General features: G+C 39.4%; 1 protein-coding gene across 3 annotated transcripts in view; it reads right to left on the bottom strand.

Annotated features, from left to right (window-relative positions):
* Positions 1 to 2703: 2703 nt before the first annotated feature.
* Positions 2704 to 16991, bottom strand: part of EFCAB5 (EF-hand calcium binding domain 5) — a 161872-nt gene continuing 147584 nt past the window's right edge. For all 3 annotated transcript variants that reach the window (XM_072639852.1, XM_072639853.1, XM_072639854.1), the window contains 4 exons: positions 12898 to 13151; positions 12293 to 12576; positions 12114 to 12210; positions 2704 to 3482 (listed from right to left, as the gene is read on the bottom strand). In XM_072639852.1, coding sequence (XP_072495953.1) covers positions 3310 to 3482; positions 12114 to 12210; positions 12293 to 12576; positions 12898 to 13151 — 808 coding nt within the window. In that variant the 3' untranslated portion in view covers positions 2704 to 3309. The remainder of the gene's footprint in view (positions 3483 to 12113; positions 12211 to 12292; positions 12577 to 12897; positions 13152 to 16991) is intronic.

Below are 16991 nucleotides of genomic sequence, written 5' to 3'. Positions count from 1 at the left end.
AGCCAGATCATAATGACTGGCTCTGTGGAATCCATGTGCCATTACTTTAAAGGGAATTTAGAATAAGAATAATAAAAATGTATGCATTTAGCCTGTTACCTCTACTTTAACCAAACTTTCAGGTTGACAAACCATAGGGAGAGATTTTAGCATTCAGATCTTAGATGTAGAGATATTTTAGGTTTGACCTGAAGAGGTTTGATCACCCCTGTGAGTTACTAAAGTAGACTAGAGATGGAAATCATGGGAACTAAGAAGGCGGATATTAAGAGAAAGTCTCTCCCCAGCCCAACCCTACTTACTGAAATCCTGACTATCTTTCAATGGATAGGGATTGGGTCTGTGATTTTATTAGTACAAGGAACTCCCAGGTGAGGAAACTTCCTCTATTAATACAAGCCACCATCTTTTCTGCAACTTGTAGTCTTTGAGAGTTGTCTATAGCATTCCTGGTTTCAAGGCCAGCTTTCTATCCAATAACTCATGTCATTTCTGCTAGCTCTTCCATGAAATCTTCTTTAATCCCCCACCTTAAAATGATCTTTCTTTCACCTGAATTATAGTACCATATAGCATTGCTTTGCTTTATTTTTTAAATCGGTAACTTGGATAATGGTAGAGTTGACATGTTGATCAATTTTTTAGATGACCCAAAGTTGGAAGGGAGTTAACACACTGGATGACAGAATTTAAAAAAAAAAAAAAACAATCTTGAACATTGAGTAAATAAATCTAGGAAGATGGAATTTAATAGGAATTAATGTACAAGTACAAGATAGTAGAAGTGTGACTAGATATCTGTTTGTCTGAAAAAAATCTGGGTTTTATTGGACTGCAGAGTCAATAGAAGTCAACAGGCAGCCCAAAATGCTAATGTAACTTGTTACAAGAGCTTTCTTTTCTTTTCTTTCCCACTGGGGAGTAGAATGGGAGAGTGAGGGGGCTAAGGATAGGGTGAAAGAAAGAGAGAAAGGAATTAAAAAAGAAAGGGAGGGAAGGAAGGAGAAAAGGGTCACTGAGGTGCTTTTTTTTTCATGTTGAAAATAGAGGGAAGGCTAGAAAGAAACAGACAAGCAGGAAAGCTTTGGAAGCTACCAGTTGAACTTATTATATCCATTAAAAAACAAAGAGCAGGCCATGCAGAACAGACCTGCAGTTTTACGTGCAATCTTCTTTTTCTATTCTACTATGTTTATGGAAACGCCCATTCGGGGAGTTATTTGTGAAGTTTAGAACAAAAGTAAATTTTTAAAAATGCAATTTTTGGCTGTATTGAGAGGGAATAATGCCCAAACACGAGAGGTGGTAGTTTTCACTAAATTGGTCCTTGTCTAATCCTATCCAAAGTACCGTTTTGAACCCTGGGTCATAAATACTTGGAAATGATTATTATCTCCTTCCCCTCCTCAAGTTTTCTCTTCTGCACCTTAGACTTGCTCCTTCAATTGGTCTGTATATGGTATGGTCTCAAAGCCTCTCAACATTCTATTTGCCCTCCTCTAGACACTCTTCAGTTTATCAGAGGAGTTAAGAGGTTTGTCCAAGGTGGCAAGAGCCAAGACTTGAATCCAGGTCTCCTAGATCTGAGTCCAATATCCCTTCCTGAGATAAGCGAAAAGGAGAAGATAGGAAGAAATTGAGATATATCAGAGGAAAGAAGTGGAAAAATGGGGAACTTTGCACAGTAGAACCCTGAATTTTTTTTCAGTAAAGTGGGAGACAAATTTCTCTGAAAAGGATCAAGGACAAGTTGGATTGGGGGCTTTGGAGAGGGGGAGGTGTATGGAAATGATTTAGAATATCCCTAACACAATGTTCTGGTCTTGATTTGGGAGGATCATAATTAACAGATTCCAGCTTGTTCAAAAATAGTTTTAGGTCAATTACCCAGGTCTGGGCCCCTGAAGTAACTTCTTGTCCAAGTGAATTTTATTCATTGACAGTTGTGAATATCTCATTAATCCAATCTGCTTATTTTAGAAATGGATTTCCAAGAGACTCGGATGAACAAACACTGTATCATTTTGTCTATTTTTTTTCCTACTGATCTCACCCTGGTGAGTCGGCTGAGAAGTATCCAGCTGGAACACAACCTCCAGGTAATGCAACATCTTTCCCAAGTTTGGATAGGGACTAGGCCTAGGATTTCATTGGTACAGGGAATGACTAGATGAGAAAATATCTTCTACCAATGCACTTGGGTACTGCCATCTACAGTGTTAGTGTTGCATGGATGACTTGCCAACTGCCTTGCTCAGGATCATACAACCAGTAAGCATTACCACTTTAACCCAGGTCTTCCTAGCTGTGAGGCGAGCTCTCTCTCTAATGTATCTTGTTTCCCTCTTCCCAAGTGTACAATTTAGCCCTCTATTACTTCTTCTCCTCCAGACTGCATAAAAGTCATTTGTATTCTTGGAGTACTCTTCATAAGCATGTTCCAAAGTGATCTGGCTTGTGGCTATCAATTTAATATCTTTAAGAACATTGTTCCTAGAAACGTGGCTGCAAATGACCTGAGATGCTTTCTCCCAAATATGAAACAGGCTTTCGGGTTAAGCCAGGCATCAGATAACCCATTGAGATCAGGCCTGGTAATAACACTGCCATCTTATCAGAAAAGGTTAAAAAGGAACCTCCATTCGCAAATTACAAAATATTTGGAAGACATCACACTTTGTCAACAGAATAAAGAAAAAGAACTTTTAATTTCCCAAAATTTTATTAAAAAATGGACTCTTCCATCAGATACATTATTACAAAGATGGAATCTCACCGCTAAGCAGCAAAGTTTGCTGTAATCACAAGCTTTGAACAAGGAAAAGTCTTTCTGCCATTCTTGAGCTAGGCAGGGCCCTCTGCAACAAAGGTGTTGGCTCTTTCCCATGAGTAAGAGACAAAGATGCTCTTTCCACAAGGCTTTCTGGTTAAAATGACTTTCCAGTGGCTAAGGGGCCATGAGTCTGAAACACTAAAAGTTGATCAGAACAGGCAAAATATTATTCTGTTTTAGAGTGATAGGCTTGCCTTTCCCTTTTGGCCTATGTTTCCATGATAAAAATGAAACAAGCACCACCCAGCCATCAATACTGACACCCTCTAGGAGTTAGAAAGGCTAGACTTCTGAGATATGTGGCTTTATAGCTTTGACCCTTCTAGGGCCAAGACTTTTCTCTGATGCGGTTTTAAAATGAGGGAGTTGTCTAGAAGTACTTCTTTCTAAATGAAAATATCTTAATAGCTAACAAAGAAAGCTGAACATAGTGAAAAAGAACCTTAACTATTCTATCATCCACTTGAGGTTGTCTACTAAAATTTGACCTGCAGTCTATGTTGGGACATCTCTCCTGTGGGGAGAGGGGGAGCATATTTGTTCTTCAGTTTGTGTTTCAGCTCGATCAGACACAGACAGGTAAGTGCCCAGTGGTACAAGTATTCGATGGCAACAGATCTCTGGACCCACACAGTTTTTCGGGAATGTCCTGCACAAAAACAAACCAAAAGACCATCTCAGAGGTGACTATTTCAGGATTGTTGAACTCCTCTGTCCTCTTTTCTCCCTTACTGGGTAGATGAATCACAGATTAAAGCTGTGGTGGTTTAAAAATAAAATCACTATAAAGCTTTAGCTTTATCATCTAGTTGGCTAGTACTTCTACGTTTTAGAATTCCTGGCTCTCTTCAAGATGCAGTTAAAATGACAGCATCTGCAGGAGGTCTTTTCCAGGCATCTCGTCCCCACCCCGGCCCCCAGCATAGTGCCTCTGGCTCTAAAGTTACCTTCCATCTAATTCCTTAAGATGCAGTCTCTCCCATTAGAGTATAAGCTTTTTGAGGGAGGGGACAGCTTTCATTTCTTGTGTCCCCAAGTGGCTAGCACAGGACTTGGCACTTCATAAACAATTTAGCATATACTTGTTGATTGATTGATTGAAATTATCTTCTGATATAATTAATCAGTAAGAAGCTACTCATAAGTTATAAAGTTATGGTTACCACTGAATCAGGTATTGAAATTTTGTGTCTTTATCAGAATTCTGATCAGTTCAGTGGTCAAACTTGATTTCAGAAGATTGACAATGAAACCTAGATTCCTCTTCATGGCAGAGAATGGGAGATAAAAGATACAGAATGAGATATGCCTTGTCAGAAAAGCCCAGAAAAGCAAAAGTTTGCTTTGCTTAACTATACTTCTTTATTGTAAGGGAAGGTTTCAGGGGATAGTTAGGATGAATGTATGAGGAATTTTAATGCTCAATTTTAAAGTGTTGATAAAAATATATTTTTTAATTTTATTGGACTTCTAGGTTATATCTCAGCAACAGTTGAACCTGGACATATACTAGAATGATTACTAGACAAAAAATATTTTGTCTATTATCTTCTAACAGAGGAAAGGGAAAAGACATCTTGACCTACGTTTGGCTTTGGTATGTCTTTAATGATACTCTGTATGGAGTATCCCCACGATGAGTTATTAAAGAGGTACAGGTACAAAATGTGAAAAACACATAAAGAATTCCCTCGAGTATACGAGTTTTTTTCCCTCTCTGAACGTAGACACACACACACACACACACACACACACACACTCAGAGTTTGTTTTTTCCATGATCAAAGGACAGCAGGTAGGGACAGGAACAAACTGAATGTGTTCATTTCCCCAGAATGATCCCAGATGTTTCAGATTTATATTTGACTTCTGTAAGTACTCAACCAGGACTTTGAGTTGTGGTTTTTTCTCCATATTCTTCACCCATGAAGGTACATTTTTCTAACTCCTGTCCATACCCATTTAGGGAATGAAGCTAAAACCGAAACCAGATGCTCCAATCCTAGGGGATCCCTTCCAGATTTAAAGACTAGATAGTTCTCACATCATTGCAGTCCTTCTAGCCAGCTGGTCCCACTCCTGCACTTCAACATCTGAGAGTGAAATAGGGTCATGTAATCCACCCCCCTTCTCATCTAGTGCCCTCTCACCCTTTTACAAAGTCAATGCTGTTGATTAGCCCATTTTCCTAGGCTATCTCTGTCACATGCTACCAAGTTACCCAGTGAAAAGCAGTTTGGTGTGATGGATAGAAAGCTAGCTATAAGATTAGGAAAACAGGTTCATGTCTGCCTCTGACCCACCCAAGTACGTGACACTTAGCTAAGATCCTGAACCTCTAAGTGCCCCCCAGGCAACTCAGAAGAAGCACCTATCTGCACTGGTAAAGGGAGTTCTCTATGTCAGTGAAATTATAAGTTTGGTCTAAAAATTTTAAAAAAAGTCATGAAGTGATAAGAGTCAGTAAATTTAAGCAAGTCAGTAAATTCTTCCAGAGATACTTCAAAAACCAATTCTAGCTTTCTAAGACAGTCATGCCTCATTAGTACCCACTACTTTTCCTTTGCCCTCCTTGGCTTTTTTTTTTAGTACCTATGTTCCAGCTATGAGGTAGGGCGAGGACAGGGGTCCTCTCTGACCATCCAAATGAAGGCAGCCTCATGATAATGCATTTATCATTAAGCTCCTCTACTATCTTCCTAGCAGTTCAGTGGCAGGAAATGAACACAGTTTTCCTCTCCCAAGGTCCCATTTCTTATTTCTGATGCTGAGAACAGATGCTCCAGGCTTTCCAACTACAGTTGGTTATGTGAACAGCCAGATGCATCAATGACCTCGGTAATGAAGCAGCCAATAGTTTTCCTTTCTGCTTCTGGGAGCTCTTTAGGGACCAAGTGGCACCTCAAAGGTGAGAGATGTAAGAGTCCAGAGGGTTCTTTCCATGTGGCTTCAGACCGAGGGCCTGTGTGACCAGAAAACAGGGCCATTTTCCCGTGACCTACTGGCTCCAGACACTCTCTCTTAAATGCATAAAATGTTTTTGTTTGTTTCCTTATCACACTGCTCAATCTGGCTTTTACTTCCATTAAGATTTTAAATCAAATTCACTCTCCGAGGAACTTACTAATAGAGAAAATCTGTTATCTAAAGCTTTTAACTTCAATTTGTCACCCTCTAAAATGAAATGGTCCTAGATCATCTTATTGGCTTATTTTGGACATTCCTCCTCCTCCTCCTCTTGTATTCTGTGATCCAGCCAAGCTGTCCTTTTCTCTATTACTTACTCACAAAGCTGCATCACCTGTCTTTGTGCCTTTGCTGGGCCATCCACTGAAGCTGGTATGCACTCCCTCACTACCTCTCCCTGAAGGTCTCTCCCTTTCTCTATGACTCTCCTCAGGCACCATCCACTGCATGGAGACTTTCCTATTCCCCAGCTGGCAGTGCCCCACCTTTCTTTCAAACTACCTGTTATTGAATTGTTTTGTGTGTATGTATATAAAACATGTATTTCTTCATTTTATATTTATTCTGCACATATTTTTATATGCCCTTTTTGTCTCCCTCATTGGAATGTGATTATCGGTAGTAACTGTTGCTTTTTCCCTCCCAGCTTGATTTACTTATTTTTTTCTCTTGCTCATTAAAGGGGCCATTCCCTAATTACTTCTTAGAGAGGCGTATTCACTGAATGGCCTTACCTCACTCTAAGTAAGTACCATCTCCAGTCATCCTGATGAATATCTGGTCACTAGACCCAGATGGCTCAGGAGGGGAAAGTGAGGTTGGTGACCTTGCACAGCCCTCCCTCACTTAAAACAAAGTCAAGTGCAGTCATGTCATCATTTCTCTGATGTCATGGTCTTCTTTGGAAACAAACACAGACAGACAGACTATGGAATGTAAACTCCTGGAAAGTAGGTATCATTCTTTGCACTTGTATCCCCAATGTTTATCAGAGTGCCTGGCACCTTCTAGCTACTAAATAAAGGCGTGTTGATTGTTTTTAACAGTTTCTAGTTTGATGCAAATTTTAATTACACAAGGCAGTCATTTTCCAGGAACACATAGAGCTATATTGGAGATTTTAATTAAATGTCTATTTTTGAAAATGTTTCATTGTTGCCCCCCCTTTTTCAACCACAACATTGTAACTTTCTAATGACTCCCTTCCCCTTCTTATGTAGAAATTACTCTTTTAGAAATACATCAGGCTTTAATCAGAAGTGTTGAATTAAAAGTTCATTTATGAAGAAACCCTAACTTCTGTACTAGTTAAGGTTTTTTCTTTAAAATTTTTCTTTTAAAATGTTTCATTGAGATGAACCAGATGCTCTAAGAAAAACCTGGAAAGACTTACATAAGCTGATGAATACACTGTGTACAAAGTAACAGCAATATTGTCAGACAATCAGCTGTGAACAACTCAGCGATACAGTGATCCAAGACAATTCTGAAGGACTTAGGACAAAAAATGCTATCCATCCCCAGAGAAAGAACTGATGGTATCTGAATACACATTAAAGCATACTTTTTAACTTTATTTTTCTTGAGGGTTTTTTTTTTGGTCTATGTTTTCTTCCATAGCATGACTATTCTGGAAATGTTGTACATGACTACACAGGTATAACCTATATCAAATTGCTTGCCTTCTCAATGAGGGGGGTGAGGAGGGAAAAAGGGAGAAAATTTGGAACTCAAAGTTTTAAAAACAAATGTTAAAAATTGTTTTTACATGTAACTGGGGAAAATAAAATACCAAATGAAAAAAGAAAAAGTGAAAAATAAAATGTTTCATTTATTCTTTCAAAAAAAGATTCAATGTCACCTCCTCATGATTCCCTCTCTGACCCCAAAGAGCTTTCCTGTTTAATAAAGTATAGTTAAGCAAAACAAATCAACACCTTGACCAAGTTTGATACTGTATGTATTCCACAGCTGGGGTCCTCTCTGCTAAGAAAACGGAGGCATGCTTAGCTGTCTAGGCTTGTCAAATTTAATATTTGGGATATCAAATCTAGCTTTTATAGATAGAACAAAATGAAAAAGACTCCTCAAATCTCCAAAATGAAAAACTGAAGGTTGATCATGGAGTGAGGGAGAAGTTGGAAACTTAGCTCAGGCTGAACTCTGGGTACTTAGAAGTAGGGGGACCGATCACCACCAGCTTGTCTCAGGTAAATATGATTCCAGGAAAAAAATCAGCTGATTGTATTGGTTTTTCCTAATGCTTTGACTCAAATTAGGACTCATTGAAGTCCACGTAATGTTTTTTTCTTATCAAATTAATTCACTAATTTCATGCAAAACAAATATTAATGAGCAATATATAATAAGCAATGCTTATTAAAATGTTTTCTTATTTCCCTTGAATTGGAAAATGTGTGCGATCAGATAGCCTCAAAATAAAGACTTAAAAGGAAAGTAGAAAACTTTACCATCTCAAGGGACTTTAAAATAGCCCAGCAGAGGGTCTAAGAGCAGCGATGTTCTCTACACAAGTAAAACAGTATTTGTTTCTTTTAATTCAATAGGCTCCTGTCGGTAAACTTCAAAAGTTAGAGTCAACAGGCAAGATCCTTGCCTTTGCAGCAGGAAGCAATCAGGAATACAAACACTTGGGTTTTCTAGCCATTAAAAACCTGTCCCCAACAAAAGGGATGGCTGGTTTGGACAAGTGATTTGACACAGCAGCTGCTGGTTATTAATGGATGGGACCAGGAGGCACATGTATTTATTTGGTATATATTTTATGCACACAGGTACAAAGAGAGGAAGTATAGATGACTGACAGAAGCCAGGAACATCTGAATGCAAGCCCCACCTCATACAGTGTGACCTTGGGTAAACTGCTTAAGGTCTCAAGTCTCTAGGCAACTCGCTGAGACCATAAATTACAAAGAACCATGCTGACCTGCACTGGTAAAGGGAGTTTTCTCACATGGGAGTTCTCTATATCAATGAAATCATAAATCTAGTTCCTATCCTGTATTTCATACATATTTATGTCTCCCTTAATAGGAAAATTCTTCTGGTTGGGCTCTTTTGTCACCATTTTCTTAAGATAGCAAGTCACACAACTAACTTGAGCATTCAGAGTTTTGTTGACATCTTGTTTTAGCTCCAGTGACTAACTGGTTGGTGATAAAAGAATTTCTGGTTCAGTTTTATTATCTTTATTTATCTAAGATGAAAATGTCAAGTAACTAGCTATAGTTTAGGTGTTAATGGCTAGTCTGTGCATTTCAGCTTTTTCCCTAGTGTTTACTAACTAGCTTATTATTTTACTTGATATAGATCTTCCCCTTCTGCTATCTGTTCTTTGATGTATTAGTCTTTGCCTTCTTCTGCCTTTTGTAAAATTCCATATAACTATAAACTATAACTATAACTTGCTGTAACTAACAACCTATATACATTTGCTCAAACAGCTGCTCAGGGCCCACTGGTTTCTCTGTAATGTGAGTCTATGCTTTGAGTATATGATATACTAGTTATTAACGTCTCTGTGCCTTGGTAAATACCTATCAATGAAGCTTTGGACAATTTTAATGTCATTAGTATGTAAACTCATTGAAGGCTGGAACTGTTTCTCTTTTGTCTTTGTATCCTTTTTATCCTTAAGAACTAACAGTTTATGGTACAAAGAAGGTGCTCAATTAAGCATTAGCTTGTTGATCGGTTGATTGGCACTTGATGGTAAGATGGTTTTGGGTAAAATAACTAACCTTGGTGTCCTAATCTTTAAATAAATAGCATTGAAGTAGAACGCTCCTGCAAAGTGACTTGTCCCATTCCCTTAGAAAGTACAGAGAACAGATGAATCATCTTCAACTTCTAGCTGGAATTGTAGATGTCCCAGACTCACCAATCAGAATGCCAACTGTAGCGCATGCCAATAGTTGCAGCTACCCAGGAGGTTGAAGCTGGTGGATGATAGCTCAAACTCAGGGATTCTGATCTATAGTAGGGCCAAACTGATCAGGTATATACACTAATTCTAGTACCATTATGGTGAGCTCTGGGAAGGATGCTACCAGACTTGTGGAGGAGGGGTAAACTAGCCCAAGTTAGAAAAGGAACAGGTCAAAGCTGCCATAATGATCAGTGGTAGGACCAGTTCATGAATGACTGGTACACTTCCAGCCTAGTTGAGACAGGGAGACTGAGGGGAAGAAGGGAGAGACAGACAGACAGAGAAAGAGACAGAGAGAGAGAATGCTAACCTCTTAAGTTAGATTGCACTAGCCTTTTGAACAGTCTTAGAGAAAGCATAGTCTAGCAAAAAGGCTTCTAAGCCATCCTTCCAGCAGCATCAAAGAGCCTATGAGCTTGCAGGCATTCAGATTTTATTCAAATGTTTTATTGTACTCAGTAACTAACAAATTTTGATTGAGCAGAAAACAGGGATGGAATCTCAGCTGTCTCTACTGCTTATGTGACCTTGAACACTTTGCTTAAGTTTCTTGGGTTTCAGTTTCCTCATCAGTGAGATGAGAGTGTTGAACTCAGTGACTTCTAAGCTTCTCTGGCTAGGAGCTTGTGGATGCTGATGGAGTTTGTGGCATCAACCATACCACCCACACATTGAGCTAAGGCTAAGTATGTATAGAACAACCTCTCTTCTCCTTGAGGAGTGGATGATATGGAAAACTGCAGGGTTTGGTTTTTGTTTTTTCCTTAACTAACTTGTGATATTTTAGAGGAGCCACCTAAATCAGGATAGGGTAGAGTGTTTCACCTCGGACCTAAATACCTCTGGGTTTGGCCTCTCTCCTCCCACAGTCAAGAAGGGGTCTCTTCCCTATAGCTCCCTGACCCAAACTCAGACCAGATCTTGCCTCCCTGCCATTGTTAGAGGATTAAATACAAACACCTCTGTGTGATATCTATAGCTCTTCATGACTTCATCTCTTCTTTCTAGGATGCTTACATGTGATTCTCCTTCAAATGCTCTCCCTTCATTCATCCCTCCTTCATCACTCTCCCTCTCGCTCTCACCAGGGCTATCTTTCACTTGGTTGTTGCTGTATACAATACATTCTTTACCCTCTTCACCCCTGTCCCACAAAACTCCTGGATCCCTTCATGTCTCCGCTGGTATCATTCCCTATGAGAGGCCTTTCCTCACTCATCTCCCCGAGTTGTTAGTACTTAACCCCACTCAACCCACTAAAATGATTTAATATTTATCTTACACAAACTTGAATCTCCTTATCTGTGTACCTGTTGTTTCTCCTAAATAAGACAGAAGCTCCAAGGGGACTGGGACCGGGTTTCTTTGTCTGAGTTTTTTTTGTTTCTTTTTGGTGTCTCCAGCCCCTCCAACAGCATTTGGTAGAATCAGTCAGTCAACAAGCATTTATTATTTACTTTGTCCATTCAAGGCACTGTGCTAAGTGCTGGAGATACAAAGAAAGACAAAAACAGCTCTTGCTCTCAAGAAGTTTACATTCTAATGGGGAGAGAACATACGAACAACTGTGGACACACAAGATATAGACAAAGACAATGGCGATGATCTCAGAGAGAAGGGACTGGCTGGGCAGTAAGGGAAGCAGAAAGACTTCTTGCAGATGGTGGGAATAAAGACACAGTACAAAGAAATGCTAGTTGAGCTGAATGATATTGTCTAATTCTTCCTCCTGTCTTTGCTCAACTTTGTCAATTTTCTAGGGGTGCTTTAATCTGCATTTCTCTTCTTCTTACTGATCTGGAGCATTCTCTCGTGTGATTATAGTCTATAGCTCTTTTGAGAGCTATAGTTCATATCCATTGACCACCTTCCATTAGGAAATGACTCTTGGTCTTATGTATTTATGTAAGTTCCCAATATATCTTGGCTATCAGACTTTTATCAGGGACACTTGATATAAAGATTCATCCTCCACTCTGCCCCAACCCTCTCAATCATTTTTGTTGTCTCAGTCTCATCTATTGTTGTTCAATCATTTCTGTTTTGTCTGATTGTCTGTGACCCCATTTGGGATTTTCTTGGCAAAGATACTGGAATGGTTTGCCATTTTCTTCTCTAGCTCATTTTTATAGATGAGGCAATATGGGTTAAGTGACTTACCCAGGACCACACAGTTATTAAGTGTATGAGACCAGATTTGAACTCAGGAAGATGAGCCTTCCTGACTCCAGACCTGACACAGTACACTACTCTATGCCACCTAACCACCCTTCCCTTCTTGCCCAATTCCAACCCAAGTCCCTGAATTGCAATTGGGCTGTATTGTTGATACTAAAGGTTCAGAAAGAGAATGAAGGTATTTACCTTTGATATATTTAGAAATGAGATCTGGATCAACTTTGACATTTTTTGCAGTGGGATCAAATATGCAAAGTTTTGAAATCAATTCACTGGTGATTTGCTGCAAACAGAGAGCAGAAGGGTGAGAGGATGACCAGTCACTATCAGTTCACTACAGCAAAGTGGATGGCTCTAGGGCTCACCTCTTTACATTGATCCCAGACCTCAACAGTCTCTGTGTTCTCCCACTCCGGATGAAAGATGAACAATATTGCTTTTATAATGTCATGGACCAAGGCAGAAGGCCTGTTGTGACCATTTTCAAATGATGGAGAATCAAATGTCATAGATGAAAACTGATCATAATAACATTTCAGATCTTTAAAGGCCTGAGGATCAAGCTCCTGGATCCTCCCCTGGATTTCTTTCAGCATGATGTGGAAGAAGAGAATGCCAGCCCTTTGCACTTCTCCTTTGTGTTCCATCTCTGCAATCATAAAAAGACATCTCTCACCGATGTTCCATGACACATACCTGCTCAGTGACATATGCCACCTGTGTTGAGTCTGGGCTTCTTGGGTATATTATACTTGGAATTTTCTCTTTCAAGGAAAAAACAAGTTCACAGATTTAGATCAGGAAGACACCTTAGGGGTCATGTAGTGTAAACCCCTGCATGAGGAAGTAACATGCCCAAAGTCACACAGTCAGTAAGTGGTAAACTGGGATCTCAGATTCCCCCATGTCTGATTCTTGCAGAACCCTTAGATCTAGAACCCTTGAGCATCTCTTCAAATGCCATACCTACCTAGGATACATTTTTTCTGGATTTCTCCTGAGCATTCGCCTAGTATTTCATCACAGGCTTTTTGGACTATCTTCAGCATTTTCTGTAGATCTTTGTACTCCTGCATTGGCAACGTCTTCCCCTGTGTAGTGGTAAAATCAAGCGACCCCAGGGCCTGGCCTTTTCTGTCTCGAAGTGGAGCAACGATGTGATAGGTCCCAAGGGCATAGGTGAAAATAACCTCAGAGGTGTCTATGCTTCTGAAGATATAGTCTCTGAAACAGAAACAAATAGAGAGAAAAGTGTGATAGCACCTCATCCTATCGACAGTCATCTACCAGAACAGTCATGTACTGTGGCAGAGAATTCCTAGTGTTAGAGTTCCCTTCTGAATCCCCAGTCCAAAAGTGATAAGATGTTGAGTACATCTGAGGCATGATAGAGACTGCTTCTTTGTATCTTCATTGAAAAGCATAGACACAGATACAGACACACACATTCTCTCTGTCCAAAGTTAAGATCTGAACCTGGGTCTTCATGATTTTAAGGATGGTCTTCTGTCCATCCCATTATCTCATATGGCCTATATTTTTATGCCTTGGTGTGCTAAGCTATACACCAAATATTGGACATGGGGGTTATTTCCATTTTTCTACTGTAATGAATAATGATGCCAGGAATATATTCATACCAAGAGGACTTTTTGCCCTTTCAATAACATCCTTATCGTTGGACACATTGAAACTTGACTCTACCATAGTGATGTCATTTTGGTCCTCTTTGAAAAGGAAAGACAACAACCAACCAATCAGTAGTTTGATAACTAGGTCAAAGAATATAAATAATTTTGCAGTTCCTATGAGGAAGCACATCCCCCCTTTTGCCTTCTGATAGAGAAGTGGGGGACTACAGATGTATAATACTATATATACAGTGCCTGGCACAGCTTAAAAAATGCTTGTTTCCTCGCTTCTATATACAGTCAGATGTAACATTTGGTTTTGTGTCACTGGCTTTCTTCCTGACAAAGGAGATATCATTATGTTGTAAAAACAAATGATGTTAACAAACCTTATAAGAATTTGGTAGTTCTCATTGTATAGATACTTAAAATAGACTGTTTTTGTTACTATGTGAACTTGAAAAACATCAACAAACATGAACATTTACTTAAATAAAGAAGGGAAAAGGTTCTACATGACACAATGAATCTCTATCATAAACAACTTGGTTTAAAAATATTTAAATGCATTTTAAATTTCTCATGGTGACTGCTCTCACACAATACTCCATGTCCCATCCCCAGTCCTTTGGACTCTCTGCCTGTCCCCCTTGCCTAGAATACCCTCTCTTTCTATCTCCCACTCTGGGTTGCCCTGACTTCCTTCACTTCTCCACTTAACATATTCGGAAGGTCTTTCCCAATCCCACTTATCTGAAAGTGACCTTCCCTCTAAGATTACCTCCCTTCTACCATTATATATCTTGTTAGTACTTTGTTATTTACATGTTACCTTCATTAGAATGGGAGCTCACTGAGGGAAGGGCCTGTTTTTGTCTTTCTTGGTTTCTCCAAAATAGAGCACAGTGACACATTGTTGAGGCTTCACTTCAGTGGTGATTTACTCTTTATGACCCCATGAGGGACTGTCTTGGCAGAGATCCTGGAGTCATTTGTCATTTCCCTCCCCAACTCATTTTACAAATGAGGTACCTGAGGCAAATAGGGTGAAGTGACTTGCCCAGAGTCATACAATTAGTAAGTATCTGGGGCCAGATTTGAACTTGGAAAGATGAGTTTTCCTGACTTCAGATCCAGCACTCTATCTCCTATGCCACCTAACTGCACTGACAGCACGTAGTAAGTGTTTAATAAATACTTGTTGGTTGACTGATATTTCTCTTCTTCTCCATGCACATGCATATGTCTGTACCAACATGGTAGTCCTTTGTGTGACCTTGGAGTTTATAGCAACAACTCCAGTAGTAATAAAATAATCTTTCAGAAAGTAGCTTCAGAGGAAATGAACATTTTCTATTTAGATAAAGGCAACCTGTGTGCCTAAACATGGAACCAGAATGTCTTTGGTTCTGTAGGAATATTAATACTAACCCACAGAAACACTAAATAAGTCATTTATTCCCTTTGTAATATTCCTTCCATTTCACTATCAAACTTTCTGAAAGAATTTGGGGATTCTCATTGTGTGTGTGTGTGTGTGTGTGTCACACACACATACACACAGTGAGAATTCCCAAATACATATGTAGACATATATACATATACATGTGTGTATATGTATATATGTATGTATTCGTATATATAAAATAAATAAATTTATTATTTGTATTATTACATAAGCTTGAAAACCATCAACAAATCTGAACATTTCCTTCCATGAAAAAGAGCAAGGATTTCATCTATATCCAATGTATCTGTTTCCTCATCACCCATTTACTCCCTTGCAATCTGTTTTCTGCCTCCATCTACTGCAGCCAGGCTCCCTGAACCTGACTTTTCTGGGCCCTCATCCTCTTAGTACTTGCTCCTCCCCCTCCTTCTAAGTGCCCTAAGGTGCCCCTAAGTGGCTTCTGAGACACTACACTCTCTTTGGTTTCCTAGAGTATAAGCATATAACCTATGTCACCTTGGGCAGGTTAGCCTCTCTGAATTTCGATTTCCTCATCTGGAAAATAGAACATGAAGGGAAATGGAGCAAAGGAGACTAGGAACAAGGGTCCCAAATAAGTGGGGGAAAAAAAAGAGAGAAGTGAGGCCAGAAGGGATCACAGACAAGTATGACAGCTTTGAAAAGTCCTGCACTGAATGTATTACCTGCTTAATGAGAAAAACAAGCTCTACATAGACAGTTAGATTTTCATACATGAATTCCTCCTTCTGTTCTACAGTATAGATAGAAACACTCATTTTAGTTGGTATTTGTTAAGTTTAAAGTTTTTTATTATTATTAAATTAGAAATAGTACATGACCTACTTGAAGGTGAGGACTATCACACATTTTTCTTTATATCCCTGGTCCCTGGTTCAGTACTTGGCACATAGTTGGTGCTTAATAAATACTTAGCAGTTGATTTCCTCTGACTTTTCTAACTATGTATCTCTCCTTCCTCAGTTTAGTTCTTTTTGTTGAGTCCTTGGTATTCCCCCTTTGGCCCTCTTCCCTTCTCCTCTCTTCCTTCAAGTGATTTCATTCACTCCATTGCTTCAGAAATTTTCTAGGACCACAGGGAGTGGAAAGGATGGAGTTGGAAAGGATCTTAGAGGCAACAAATGTCCCATTTTACAGAAGAGAAAACTGAGAGCAAGAGAGGGTAAGTGACTTGCCCAAAGGTAGCTGGGCACACAATGGTGAGTGATGGAGATTTGGTATTCAAATCCAGGTCCTCTGCTTCTAAAGTCACTGCTCTTTTCAGCATCCCCTGCTGCATTTCTACCCAGCTTGATACACAGACCTTTTCCCCAAATGTTCTGCCCACATGTCAAACTGCCAATAGGCCATCTCTGCTTAGATGTCTCAGAAGCATATCAAACTCAACATGCTTAAAACCAAGTATCTCCTCTTTCTCCCAAAACCAATATCCCTTTCTGACTATTCGGTTTTGATCAGTGGTGCCATGATGCATTGTCATCCTTGTTTACAGGACCTTGCTGTTAGCTTACATTTTTCCATTTCTTCTTTCTTCCCCCCATAAATCATTGTCATTTTCTGCTTTTTCTACCTCTGCCATCCCTCTATCAATTTTCTCCACCCTAGGTCCCCTGCTACCATTTCAGGGGCAGTTGGTGATACAACAGATCAAGCATTGGACCTTGGGTCAGGAAGACGTGAGTTTGAACACTGCCTCAGACACTTGTTAGCTATATGACCTTAGACAAGTAACTTTACCTTTGTCAGCCTCAGTTTCCATATCTGCAAAATAGAGATAGTAACACCTAGTTCACAGGAATATTGTGAGGCTCAAATAAAATAACATACATGAAGTCCTTTAAAGAAAACGTAAAACCATTATGTAAATGTTATCTATTATTACTATCACTATTGTTATTTTTAGTTTAGACCCTCATTACCTCCTGTCTCATCATCATAGGATCA

Source organism: Notamacropus eugenii, chromosome 2, assembly GCF_028372415.1.
Source record: "Notamacropus eugenii isolate mMacEug1 chromosome 2, mMacEug1.pri_v2, whole genome shotgun sequence".
Lineage (NCBI taxonomy): Eukaryota > Metazoa > Chordata > Mammalia > Diprotodontia > Macropodidae > Notamacropus > Notamacropus eugenii.
The sequence above is the reverse complement of the archived record's forward strand: the minus strand, read 5'-3'. Positions and strand labels throughout refer to the sequence as shown.